Raw genomic sequence first — 13,362 nt, 5'->3', positions numbered from 1 at the left:
CCTCACACACTTTCCTAGCCACTTGACATAAGGCACTTAACCATATTTCTCTGAGATGGAGAAATCCTTTTTCTTTTTTTTTTTTTTTTTTTTTTTTTCCCTCCAGGCTCTTCATCTCAGAAGTTATCGTATGAAGGAACGTGCGCTATGTCAACAAACACCTTCTAAAAATAGGGCAAGATATATATATTTTTTTCTTTCATCCCATAGTTAAATTCTCTAGCCCACCAGGAATATGCAGTCTGAATTTGTTAAAGACTTAGTTTATGAGACCACAAGTGACTGTGGAATAAGCAAAGCTATTTGTAAACTAATTCCTGTAACATGAGGGATCCCAAGTGCTTCTTTCCTTCGCAGCAAAGATTGCATCTCTTCCCAAGACGAAGTCGCAGCATATCTTATTTTCTTTTACTGAGTTCTGTCTAAAGAGACCTGAAGTACAACCTAGGTTTTAGTATTTGTTTTTGTATTCTAGCATTGTATTTACAAAAATGTTGAATTAGTGCAGCAAAACAGAGAGAAGGAGGGAACCACAAAAAATACCACAAACCACAAAAAAAAACTACCGTTACTGGCCAAAGTCTAGCTGGGCAGTATGGGTATATATTTTTTTAATTATTATTATTTTTTTGAGATTATTAATATTCAAATAATTTGGGTAAGTCCTTAGCTCTGCAGGTTAGGAGAAGGATTTTAATTCTTTGATTAAATATTTAATTTTTATTTTTTGTGTTTGTGTGTGTGCGATCCTGGGTAGAAAGTCAGAGTCAGAAATGGTGCGAAACAGTGTCTCTGACAACTTTGTGATGAGCATGTGGCTCTCCAGTTCTTTGCCTCTTGGGTCACAAGCTGCAATGCCAGCCTATTTTTGTGCTAGCTTATTTTTACTTGCAAGCTACAAAATGGGCACAGAAGACAAATCTGACTTGTTAATGCTAAATTGAAATGAGATCTAAAGTAGCATTTTCCTGTTCTAAGGGAACTGTTATTTTATGTACAGTTTTATAATGCACTCAATCATGTCTAACATCGACAGCATCTTCCTTCCTTCTCTCTTCAAGTGTTACGAGAAGGGGAGTGTCTGTTTTGCTCTACTTGGGTATAAATTATATTTTTTCTCAAATATAGACAGAAAGTAGGGATTCCCTAAGAGCATGCAACAATTTAGATTAGAAATAGGCATAATGCAATTTCACTGCGGGATCTGTAGGAGGGACATAGTTATAGAAACTGAAATTAATTTAGAAAACTGTTACCGATGACCACAATTTTTATATGCATCTTAGCAAGTTTTGAAAATAGGTGTAATAATACTTCAGGGAGCGTGTGCAAATAAATGCTCTTAAGTCTGGAAAATAAGAAAAATTTGAGTGCTAGCTCCAAAGGTAAACATGTTTCTCAGTATTTCCTGTACCAAGAGATATAAATGCTTACATTTTCTGACCTGGAAATGTAAGAAACAAGGAAGTTCCTAAGAAAAGTGTTTGGCTCATCAGTTGCACTGGGAGATGGCAGGGTGGATACCTCCATCCCCTGGAAAGGAACCCATACCTATTGGAATACACTGCTTTATGAGTATTTTGTTGTCTGTAGTTTCTGTGCAGCTGGCATAAAAGACAAACTTGCCCTTTAAGCAATTGCTCAGCTCCTTGAGATGTACCCATTCATCTGTCCGCTCCTCTCTCACCATCTGTTTCTTCTGCCGTGGACATGTGAAGTGGCTCCATCCCTGCAGCAAGATGCAGCCTGGATGGTTCCCAATCAGGCTTTCGCATGAAGTCAAGTTTTCCTCTCTTTGCAGGCACGGATGAACTTGCCTCTGTGTCAAGGCGTAGCCCTATAGAGAAGCTGGGTTTTCCACTGCAGCTGCACATCTGTGAGCCCTTTGGAGAGGCTGCAGGCTTGTTTCTTTCTCTGGGATGCCGGGCTGGAGGAAGAGCCTTGCTCTTTGTCTGCAGAGAATGCAGGATGGAGGTAAGGCAAGAGGGGAATGTGGCAGTGAAGGGGGAGACTGATCTGGGAATGGATGCTCATGGGAAGGAATTGGGCTCAATGATCCTTTTTCTACACAGCCTCAGGATCTATCTAAAAACATTTGACAAGTTATTTAAAACAACAAAACCACAATGTATTTTTTTTTCTCCCTGAAAGCGTGTTTTCTCCTTGAAATCTGTCCTGTGAAAGCACTGTTCCCAATCTGCGTGAGGATGCTGGTGGTGAATTCATGCTTGCTCTGCATACAGCCATGCCTTTACGCTGAACCTGGCCAAGCAAATCCGTCCTTTTACAGTGGTAAAGTTACGTGTCTATTAAAAGGCAGCTACCAGAGCATAACAGTCGGAAACCTTGAAGTTTGTACCCACTTCATGCTTTGTTTTTCTGCTTTTAAAGAAATCACTGGGCTATTGATTGTGCCAGGTACATGGGCAGATGCTCATTGCAGCTGTGACTTTCTGAAGTGGCTGCTTTCTAGCTCTGAGTTGAAACCTTGTTATTGATGTTCATTTAGTGTCAGGGTGATGATGTGAGCCATGTTTATATCACCCTCACTGCCTGTGAAATCATTCTGTTTATAGCCACAGTTTGAGTTGAGTTATTTTAAACCAGCAGGCTCCCGGCAGCAAATTCAGGTTTCCTGACGTGGTGGCAGGAACCTGGGTCCTGTAACAAATTCTTAGACTGCTTTGGAGGAGGGGGGGAATAACTGATATTTACTAGTCCTAGCACAATATCACTGATTTGCTGTTGGTGCTTTTTAAACACATACTGAGTGGTGACATTAAAGTGTGTACCGAGTGAGATTTCAGCTCAGAGCAAAGCAGCATGTTTTTTTTTTTTTTTTTTTTTTTTGTATGTTTGTTTGTTTTTTGTTTTGTTTTGTTTTTGTTTCCTTAGAACCACAGAAAACTAGCCTGAGGTTTCTCATTTGTTTTCTCAGGCTAGAAAAGCCAAAGCATGTGCCTGTTTTAAAATGAATATAAAGCAAATCTTTGTCCTTTTGGTTATCGATGATCTTTGAATTGTACTTTGAGATGCAGACATGGAGACTCCCCTTCTGCCTCCTTTGTGGGTATGGAGGGTCTAGCTCTTGACACTGAGCTGGAGATGGGCTGGCAAAACTGAGCAGACTGGCTCTGCGTGTGATTTCCTGATGCACAGGAATGATTAAATCAACATATTTTGAACATATGATCGTATACTTCTCTGGCATATGATCACTCTTACCTTGATGCATTGGAGAGAGTTAAATCGGCATAATTGGGTATGGAGTTTCCCTAGCATATGTGCGTTGGTTACCTAGCAGTCATCCACCATATGTTTGCCTAGATGGCTAAGTGACAGCTGTGATTTTTTTATTTATACAAACGAAGCATTTTTTTTCTAAGTATTCCTTCTCTGATATCCTCATGGTGACAAGCTGCTTTTAGATGCCTTAAACTGTAGGACTTTTTTTTCAGCTGTGGCTAAAAACCTTGATCCATTCTAGTTTGGATTCCTTTTTATTGCAGATAAATCTGTTGAAAATAAAGTGCTTTTTCACCATCGGTCACCCCCCGCGTTGCCCCCAAATCATGAGGTGGAAGAGGCATGTTGTCTGTCTGCCCAAAGTAGTTGAGCATCACACAAGTTTGAGGACATGCTCAAAGGTCTGGATAGCAGAATCTGCCCCAGGAAAAGAGATCTGCATCTAGGGAAGAAAGGGACAGCTGTGGATGGCTCATTCCCAGCCTCCCTCCACAGCAATGTCACAGAGGTGAGTCCCTTGTGCTGCTAACTGGATGTCTCAACACAGTAGATGGCAGTAGGAGACTGTTGTTACAGCCACGTAGTCATATCGCCGCGGTGCTGTCAGCACTTAGCAGAGGTTACCTTACATAAATAATCATCTCCCCCCTGCGGTTCCCTGTCATCTCTCCAGCATTTGAGGGATAAATTGGCTTCCTCTCCCCACCCTTCCAGTCTCATACATGAAAAGTAGCGTGAGGAACAGGACAAGGGGAGAGCCCAGACCTGCAAGAGGGGCTGACCTTGGATTTCAGGTTGTCAGTTCCAATTCCCCGTGGGTTAGCAGGACTCAAGTTTTGGCTTCTGCTTTAGCCAGCTCTGAAATAAAAGTTGGACAAGTGCTTGTATGGTAAGTAGCCTGAGCAGAGCAGCTACCACCCTGTCAAATACAGAGCCTGCAGTGGCCTTGCTGGGGATAAAACCATGTAGGTAAGGAATTCTCCAAAAGGGCTGTTCGCTTTGGAGGGGCACTGAGGCGTGTGCACACACATACACACTCCTCCTGATACAAAGGTTACCTAAAATAGAAGCCCAGAAGGCACTGAAGTGTTGCTATATGTGTCACAAAGAGAGCTCAGTGATTATAGATGTTATTTTAGAAATAATTGGGAAAAGAAATACTGAGTTTCTGTACATAGAGCGCATGGAAATGTGTGTGGCACTGCTGCCATTAGTCAAATATAGACAAGTGAAATGAGGAGAATAATATTTCAAAATGAATAACTACATCAGGCATAAGTCCAATGATTGCTCTATTAAAGCTTTGACAAGTGCCAAGCAACTCCTCAGCTATACCAGGGAGCCATACAAAGCGTAAATTTCAGTATTTCATAAAACACCAGAGGAGGGAGCCTACGCTGCCTGGAGGTGAAGGGGGCTTTGCTTTTTCTCGTACCAAAAGTACTTGTTTCCTTGCTAGGTAGCGTGGGAGAGATCATAGAATCACAGAGTCATGTAGGTTGGAAAAGACCTCTGAGATTATTAAATCCAACTGTCAGCCTGACCTAAACCTGACATGATCAGCCAGAATAGTTAGTAGATGCTTCCTTTCCTGTAAGTCTATGGCAAAACACAAAAAGGAATGCTATTGTTTTTTCCCTCCCCTTTGAACATACCCAGAAATATGGAGTATTTCCATTAAGATTAACAGCCAGTCACAATGATTTACAACTGTCTTGTCTCCTTTCCTGCTCTGAAATGGATTGCAGTCATTAATGTGTTACTGATAGCCAGAGCTGGCTCACAATGAGGAGGAGGAGGAAGCAAGATAGTCGTATAAGGACTCTTAACATACATTAATGGAGCTGTAGCATTGCTTTCTGCATCCTCTTCACTTTTCTAACTATTTCTGTTCACTGACAAGAAAAAAAAAAGAAGGAAAACATTGAATTTTATCTAGTGGCAATATTGAAAATAGTCTTTGTGAGATGCAAATGTGGATGTTCCTTATTGACAGATGGGTTGATGGTGTTTCCTTGCTTAGTATCAACTGCAGTAGCTTGGAGTGGTTTCTGATGGAATAGGTGAGTGCTTAACGCCAGTTCTGATTTAAGGAAGGCTCAGGAGGGAGCCTGAGATTGTCGGAGGAATGAAAGCTGGGTCCAAGCCTGTTCTCACATCCAGAAGTGCTGCACCTGCCACCGATGAATAACTGCAGCTCACCTCAAACTCATTTAGCACAGCTCCTAGTTAGTGGGGTCTGGATGGTGCAGGACCAGCAGGACCAAACAAGTCGAAGTCAAATCTGCCAGCTGCTGCCCTGAGTTTGGCTGTGCTGAGCAATGGCTCAGTTGTTCTTGTCCTCCCTTTACTTCCAGTGTAATTATAAATCAAGTTCTGGGCAAGTCTTGCTGTCACGTTAGTAGATGGCACAGAAGGACTTCTGCTACATATTACTTCTGTGGGTGTTAAGACACTGAGTGTGTCCTAACTGAAAGCTTTCCCCAGCTGAGGTCCCTGGCACCTGGGGTGCTCAGTGGTGCAGGGCTGACTACCCCATGCTTGATAACTTTCGCACCAACGTGATTTGTAAAACCTCCCTGAGGCACCTCTGCAGTGAGGAGCAGAGATGAAACTTTACGTAGCCAGAGGCAAATTGTGAACTTGCTGCTAAGCAAATGCCTGGAATTAAAACCTTTATACAGTGGTGGGATGATATGGGGATTTCTGTGATGGTAAATGGTGATAAGCACTGCTCTTGTGTGAGAGGATTATGTGACTCCATGAAGGTGAGCATCTGGATGTGGTGCAAATGAGTGATTTATTAGTGATGCTGTGTGTGGTGTGCAGCACTGAGTGTGTGTGTCTAGGGGGAAAGTTGGTGTGTGCAAGGGAGAAACTAACAGAAGCAAAAAGAAAGGGAAAGAGGAAAACCTAAAGGTGGTTTTGAAAGGGAAAAGAACATGTTTCCAGCAACACCATCTTCAGTCAAGTCAAAAAAGTGGCTCTTAGACTGCTGTGACAGAGTGAGTTCAGGCTTGTTTTAACTCTCTGGTCTTCCTCAACAGCAGTCCAGATCACACAGTATCTTCACTGTAACCCAGACAAAGCTGTCAGCTGGCCATCTCAAGGAGGCTTTCACATAGGATAGGACCAAATGGCTGTTGTCTCTCACGCTGTCCAGCTGTGAGCAAATATTAATAGTGTTAGGCAACTGTTTCAGCTGCTAGCACTTGAGGCCCTGTGCCAAACTGCTTGGAGTTGGAAGCTACAGAAAATAACACACAACATACACGGTTACCTCGGTGTATTGGGTTTCTGAAACCTGCCTCAGCAGCCGGGAAACCAATGTGCAGCAGCTGCAGGGGAGCTCCGTGTGCTGCAAGGCCCTCACACCCCTCCCTGCTTTCATGTCTCCGGGTCTTTGGGAGGTAAACATGGAGAACCTCCACACAGGGCCTCAGCAGAGACATTAGATTGGGAACACGATGTGGGCATCCCGTCCCTAGTGTTCCTGGCACAAAAGGTGTCTGGTGTTTGTGATTTGCTCTAAACAGCATCCTCAGAGGGAGGCAAGGCCTAAAGCTTTGGCATCAGCATCAGATCAGCGAAGACAGGCCTCAGCCCCAGAGGGAGGGCCCTGCTGGTGCCACAGGAGGAGCAGAGCCAGGCAGAGGCACCTCACACCGCCGGGTGTGCTGCTGGCAAGCAGCCCCACCGCTTCAGAGCCGATTACATGCATGCTGTGCAGGCCTGTTGCTGAACAAATGTGCCTTTGGAAGGAGGTGAAGGACTGGTCAGAGCTCCCTTGTGCTCGTGCTGTAACTTCCAAGGAAAGAGGTGAGGATCCAGCTTCAGAGCTGACCTCCGAGCACACCTCTGGGACAGAAGCCAGGAGCTCTTCTGAGTTCCCTTCCAGCAGGAACATGAGGATACAGTCACTGCTGTGCTCTGGTGCTCATAAAAGGGATCAGTTCTGTCAATGAAATCCAAAGATGTTCTCTGCTTCTCTAAAAGATATTCAGCCTTTCAGAGGGATGAGTATTGCCCAGAAAAGTTGAAATGACAGATTACTTCCAGACTTCAACCTAGTTGGACATGAGCACTTCTGCTGCAGTCTGTAGTATGAAGGTGTACCTCTCTAACAAGAAGCAGACTTCAAGCTGAATAAACTGCTTGCACTGCCTGCGTTGAAGGCATAACAGTACCAAGTGGGATTAATAGGTGAATTTGATATTGATCAGCCTCCGGTGGTGATAGCAAAATGAAGATAATCCATTTAAAAACTGCCTTTAACCTTCTAGCATGACTGGATTATTTCTAAATTCCATGATCTTGATACTGTTCACTGCTGCCTGTGGGTTACAGAACGCTGCTGCATGCAGCTGAGAGTTGTAGCAGTCCTCAGGGAAACGAACTCCTCCTGATGCTGTGTTGTGACAGACGTTTATGCCTTGTATCCCCCATCCCATTCTGTGTTCCTGGGAGGTGAAAATAGAGACTGGGTCTGCATTAGAGTAGCTGTGCTACTTACTTGTCACGGTGGGATGGAAATAGGCTGTCCATGGTCCCCTGCCTTTCCCACCCCCAGCTGCAAGGATACTGGGTGCACTGCATCAGCATTTGAAGCCTGACCTTGTTAGAGAAAGAAAATATATCTTAATAAATTAAGTGCAGAAGAGGGGAAGAAAGAAAGGAGAAGATTGGTTTAGATACCTAAATAGATTTCCTCTGTGCTGGATTACAGAGGTCAAAGTAATTTCTAGCTTGATCTTAATATTGAATGCTGCCAGGCAATAGCAGTAAGTCAGTACAGAAGGCAGAGCCCCCAGCTTGCACAGGTGGGCTTGCAACAGCTGATCCCAGAGATGCATCAAGTGTCCTTTCTGTTGCCCCAAAGGGCAACATGATGCCTCTGGGTTAGTGGTGAAACAGGGTGGCCCTGGGGAAAGCCCCTCACTAGTGGCACATCTTCACCCAAGCGATGGAAGTGATGGAAGGACAGCAGCACCACTTCTAGGGACCTCCTAAGTGCCAGCTCCTCCCTGACTTGGAAATGGTAAAAGGGGATGCCTTAAATCACTTGTTTTGGGTCTTGTAGTGAAAGTTGTCTTATTTTACTCATTTTCCTGGTTGCAAGGAGTCAGCTTATTCCCCCTGTGGGCTGATGAAGTGAGTGGCCTCCAAGGTGAGGGACCACATGATGGGAGAATTTGCTGGAGAAATCTGGAGAGGTACAGATTAAGGACAAGATGGATGCAAAAAAAAACTTGAAGGAAAATGGGACTTGTCTAGTGCATGGGAGCCTCCTCTCACCCAATGTGTGATACCACTGGCTGCTCACCACCCTGTGCATATAGTGTGCGACACAGCGGTGGTAGATCCAGCTGGTTTGAAAAGCCTGGTTTGTGTGATTGGTGACAGACCTGAGCCTTTGCTTAGGCACTTCTGAGGTTTCCTACAGATTTTCTGCAGCTCAAAATATCCCTGCAGGACACCCTTCCAAAGGACCTCCCCTCCAAATATATACTGTAGCATGCTTGATATTGACTCTGCTTATGAACACACCACCAATATTTTTAGCTGTATTTTTGTTTCTCCAGCACAATTTCCCATTTGGGTACTGAAGTCAGGCTAATGTTGAGTGCTTTAGAGAATCTCACCATATCAACTTTGGGTCTTTCTACAATAATGTATGTGACAAATTCAATTGTTAAAAGCCCTGGGCTATATTTCCAACTAGCACTGTGCTTGCTTTTTTTAGGTTTAATTATTTCTGTGGCACTAATGTTCTCTAAAAGTAGTACCATTGTACCGTGATGGTCTAAAGCGATTAAGGGAGGGAGTTTTTTACGAAACTAGCCAGTTTAAATGGTAAAAACAGATGAGTTTTTAGGCACAAAAAGTATCAATTTGACCTTACATTTAAAAGCCCCTTCACATACCATGTTTTCCTCAGACTCTCATTACTTTTACTGAGAGCAATGTTAGATCAATAACATTCACTTTTCCGGGAATGCTCTTCTAATACACAGAATCTGAATATCTTCAAGCAATGACAACTTACAGCTGAGGAAACTCAGGCCCAGAAGGGGCAGGTGGTGGGCCTGTGGGGGCTGAGTCAGTCAGGCATCTCCGCAGCATTTGTGCTGGGTTTTAGCTATGAACAACTGCTGTCTCCTCCCTCTTCTCTAACAAACTTCTGACTTTTGTTGTCAGCTGGAATCTTCTGTGCACGTCACAGACTTCCTGTAAGTTCGTGTGATGTGTCCTGCTTGGATCCAGCCAAGGAGCCGTGAGTCGTTGCTAGGCCCAAAGGTACCAGGTATGTTTGCGATCCACTTGTAGGGGGCTGTGTTCTCCCCTGAGGAGCAAGCTGCGGGAAAGTGTCATATTTAATGTAACAAAAGGAGCTTTTTAAGAAGTTCCAGCTGAATGGGAAGCCAAACCCTACTTAGTTTTCTATTCTAATGGCAACTGTGGGCAAAGATGTTTTTGTTCCTGTGAATTTTTATGTGATTGCTTGTTTCTGTGCTGCTGGTAGGAGACAGGCAGGGTCTAAGCTATCTGCTCCTGCTGCTGATGTTCCTCAGGAAATCTCTCAGAAGTGATTGTGCCAGCTGGCAGGAATAAGCCTTCAGGTGCCATCACTCCAATCACTGTCCTTTAAACTGACGGGTAATGCCCTGGTTAGAAATACGGAATGCAGGAGCCTGTTTTGCTCTGCTGTGATGGGAACCTCTTGAGCAGTGCTCAGGCATTGTGCACCGCCGTCTGCAGCGCTGGGAACTCTTATGCTTAAGGAAGAGGGCTGTTCTCATGGGGTTATGGTTATCTGAGCCTGACCCCGCAGGGAGAACAGTACTGACAGTAACTTCAGAACAGATCCTCTCTAGTCCAGCTCTTATATTGCTTCTCAAGCACCTGTAAGGGGAGGAATAGAAAATGCTCAGCTGGTCTAACTATAGGTATTTAACTCAAGTGTCTCACTTAGGATCCTCATCCCCTCAGAGCCCTCTGAAATCACTGATTTCCATAGCTGTCTGTTTCCAGCCCCTTTCTGCTGAAGCTGGTTTGCTTGCAGGACAAACAGAGCTGCAGGAAGGAGGTCATTTCAAGCAGGCTCTCCTGGCAGCACCTCTGGGGTTTTCTGCAGGCACAGGAGGGGCCTCCAGCCTCGTGCCATCCAGCTTGGCATGTGCCCCATCCTTGGGCTATCCTGAAACAACAGCTTTTCCTTCAGGTAAAGATAGAAACGCTGTTCTGAAATGAAGCTGAAGTCCATACAGATGTATCTGGATGGACACGTTCCTTTGGCATTACAGCAGCTGCGTCTGGACCACGTCGGGAGCCTTCTGACACGGGCATTAGCTCATGCTGTCCCAGGGCGAACTTGGTCCCTAATATTTTGGGTTATAGCAGACACTGCACATAATGTTATCACAAAGGGAGGCAGAGATGCGGAGTGAGACCTACCAGCCAGATAACAAAAGGCCTGATGAAGAACAAAAAAAAGCTGCTAGTCATTGTGGAGATATGTTGCCCCCAGGAAATTAAAGCCCCGGCTCCCCTGGCACATGCAATAAACATCTCCTTTGTGCTTGCCTACCAGCACCGAAACCTCTGGAACATTACGAAATGCCAGAGATGCTTCTCAGTGCCCCCCCCTCGGACTTGCAAGCGGCCATGACGAAGACGAAGGGCGGCAGCCCGGCCGCTGTGCAACTTCTCTTGCAGGAGCCCCAAGTTCGGCACAAACCGGGGGAGCCCCCCCAGGGCGCACCTGTACCGGGGTAGCTGCAGCAGGCGGAGGCGTCCCCCCGGGACCCCCTACCTAACCTGCGGGGGGGATGTGAAGGGGTGGGGGGGCTAAGGGGGGGTCACCTCCCCGCCCCCAGCCTTAGGGCGGGCACAGGGGAGGCGGACCCGAGCCCCGCCGCACGCCCCGCCCGGCCATAAAGCGCCGGGACCCGGCGGCGCTCGGCAGCGCCGCTCCCGTTGCCCTCCCCCCGGGTTTATCAGCCCCCCCCCTCCAGCCGTGCCCGGTGCCCCGGGGGGCGGCAGCGCTGCCCCGGCGCCATGCCGGGCTGGAGGAAGAGCCTCGCCCTGTGCCTGCAGCGGATGCAAGAGGATGGTGAGAGCGGCCGGGGGGAGGAGGAGGAATGGGGATGCTCTTGTCTGCTTCTCCCCGTTATCATTTTTTCTCTCGGAGGGGAAGCGACGGAGGGGTTGTTTTTATCGCCGTTAAACTTCGCTGCAGCCAAGGTGTCCTTCCATCCCCGGGAGGGGGGTGAGACCTTGGGCTCGCTCCCACTGCTTGCAGGATGGGGAGCCGGCTGCCCCGTCCCCGGTGGGTGTTCGGAGGGCTGGAAGCTCCAACTTCCTAAAGCTGGGCTGCTCCTGCCTGCAGCCGGTACCTCTCCCCAGCACCCGGCCCCAAAATGGGGCTGGAAGGGCTCGCCAGTCGCACCGAGGATGCGATGCGGGAGCAGCTCCTATTGTGCTGCTTGCTGTTGCTCGCTGGGACCGGGAATGATTTTGTTTACGTGCTGATTTTAAATGAACGCTGGACCCGAGCTCCTGGAAGTCGGGAGAAGGCATCCACGAGGTGGCACAGCGTTAGGGAGCCTGGCGCACCGGCTCTGGGCTTTGGAGGTGGGCAGGGTGGGAGCAGTGGGGAAAGTTTATCCTGGGGAATGAAGCGCTCTGCTGTTGTGCTCTCATAAGGCTTAGGTGCAGGAGCTGAGCTGGCATGGGCAGAAGCAAGGGGGAATTTGTTAACCTCAGTTTTTTTGACCTCAGCTGCTTCACTGCAAGTGATTAACAGTGAGTTGAGTTTTTTCCTTCACATCCCTTCCCTGGCTGCCTGCTGTGGCAAGCAGACTTACAAATATCAGAAGCAGCAGCCCGTTGCACCATTTGGTGTGAGTAATGCACAAATCAGGGAATTCTCTGGTCCTGTTGGTTAGTAAGCAAGGAGAGAAATTGTGCTGCTAGGTGCCTCGCGGGGTCCCTCAGTTGTTCAGCTGCTCCGTGTTTCTGATGTCGCTGTTTGGGTGAGCACCATTTATTTCTGATGTTTGGCCCCTCTGGGACCACGGCTTCCACCCACTAAGAGAGAGTGCTGCCAGAAATCAGAGGTCTTGTCTTGTGTAAGAGAAAATCAGTCCCGTTCCCCACGCCGAGACCTGCCTGTGTGAGTGCTGCCCTGGCGTGGTGCAGTGCTTTGTAACGCTGCCCTGCTGCAGCTGAGGGGGATGCTCCTGCCCTGCTGGACCAGGGATGGCTTTGGGGGCCCTAAAGAACACTTAGAGCAGAGAGCCCTGGCTGCCCAGCCGAGTGGGGTTTGCCGTGTTACTTTCCCTGCGAATTCATGTGTACGTTCTGGGTTTATGTAAAGTATTTCCTCCTCATCCTCCCTCGCTCTGACCTCATCCCAGCACTGCAGCAAGTCTGTGACTGGGACGCTGGTCTCCACATCGCATCCCTTCAGGGATGTTGGGTGCTTTTCCTGGTGGTGTTGCATTTGTTTCTCAGGGTGGCTTGTGTAGTTTGTCTTTGCAAGTTACTGCTTAGTGAAGCACATTTTTTTTTTTTTTGAGTAAATCTTGCATGGGGAGGTGTGTGTCTGCTAAAGGATGTGCTGAGTTTGATGGGAAATTCTCTCCTCCTTCCCCAAGGCAACCAGTCCCATGCTCGTATTGCAGAACGCAGCTCAGCTGAGGTAACAGAGAAGTTACTTGGTAATGCTCTTGTAGCGCTGCGGTGTTAGCAGGCACGGGATGAGCTTTAACTGGGCTCCAGAGACAGTTTATCATCGTGTAGTATTTAACAGCATCAGGACATCTCTGCAGGGTTCCATCTGGGTTTAGATTTCCCAAACCAACCTCCAAACAGTCTGTGATAAACTGGAAGTCAGAATTCTTCCTTATTCAAAACAATTTATGTCTGCCTTATTGGCATCTCGGTGCCCATGCAGATGGGGTTAATTTTGTTTCACACATCCAGGCTGGGAGCTTGCTTTTCCCCCACGCGTGTTCTCTGTCCAATTGACATGTCAGCTTTCTCTGAGGGCTGCAGTACGTAAACTCCCAGAGCAAACATCCCGGTGTTCAGTGGGAGCACATCTGTGCTGGG

At 47.0% G+C, this 13,362-nt stretch overlaps 1 protein-coding gene and 2 long non-coding RNA genes across 8 annotated transcripts in view; 2 read left to right on the top strand and 1 right to left on the bottom strand.

The window, feature by feature from the left end:
- The window catches only part of GRIP2 (glutamate receptor interacting protein 2), a 248,943-nt gene that overhangs the window by 846 nt on the left and 234,735 nt on the right, over positions 1-13,362 (top strand). For 2 of the 5 annotated variants that reach the window (XM_035337745.1, XM_035337747.1), the window contains exons 2-3: positions 107-175; positions 1,867-1,974. In XM_035337745.1, coding sequence (XP_035193636.1) covers positions 1,920-1,974 — 55 coding nt within the window. In that variant the 5' untranslated portion in view covers positions 107-175; positions 1,867-1,919. Of the gene's footprint in view, positions 1-106; positions 176-1,728; positions 1,975-11,168; positions 11,360-13,362 lie in introns of those variants that run through there. The other 3 variants (XM_035337748.1, XM_035337749.1, XM_035337746.1) reach the window with 3 other exon arrangements.
- Positions 7,566-10,898, top strand: LOC118173312. The gene is made up of 2 exons (XR_004754120.1): positions 7,566-9,914; positions 10,469-10,898. It is a non-coding gene; the product is annotated as an uncharacterized LOC118173312 (long non-coding RNA).
- On the bottom strand, positions 8,944-11,056 carry LOC118173311. 2 transcript variants are annotated; one of them, XR_004754118.1, is made up of 2 exons: positions 11,009-11,056; positions 8,944-10,720 (listed from the first exon to the last, which is right to left on the bottom strand). It is a non-coding gene; the product is annotated as an uncharacterized LOC118173311 (long non-coding RNA). The 2 variants fall into 2 exon arrangements; XR_004754119.1 differs by lacking the exon at positions 11,009-11,056 and adding an exon at positions 10,835-10,936.

This window comes from Oxyura jamaicensis, chromosome 12, assembly GCF_011077185.1.
Source record: "Oxyura jamaicensis isolate SHBP4307 breed ruddy duck chromosome 12, BPBGC_Ojam_1.0, whole genome shotgun sequence".
Lineage (NCBI taxonomy): Eukaryota > Metazoa > Chordata > Aves > Anseriformes > Anatidae > Oxyura > Oxyura jamaicensis.
The sequence above is the reverse complement of the archived record's forward strand: the minus strand, read 5'-3'. Positions and strand labels throughout refer to the sequence as shown.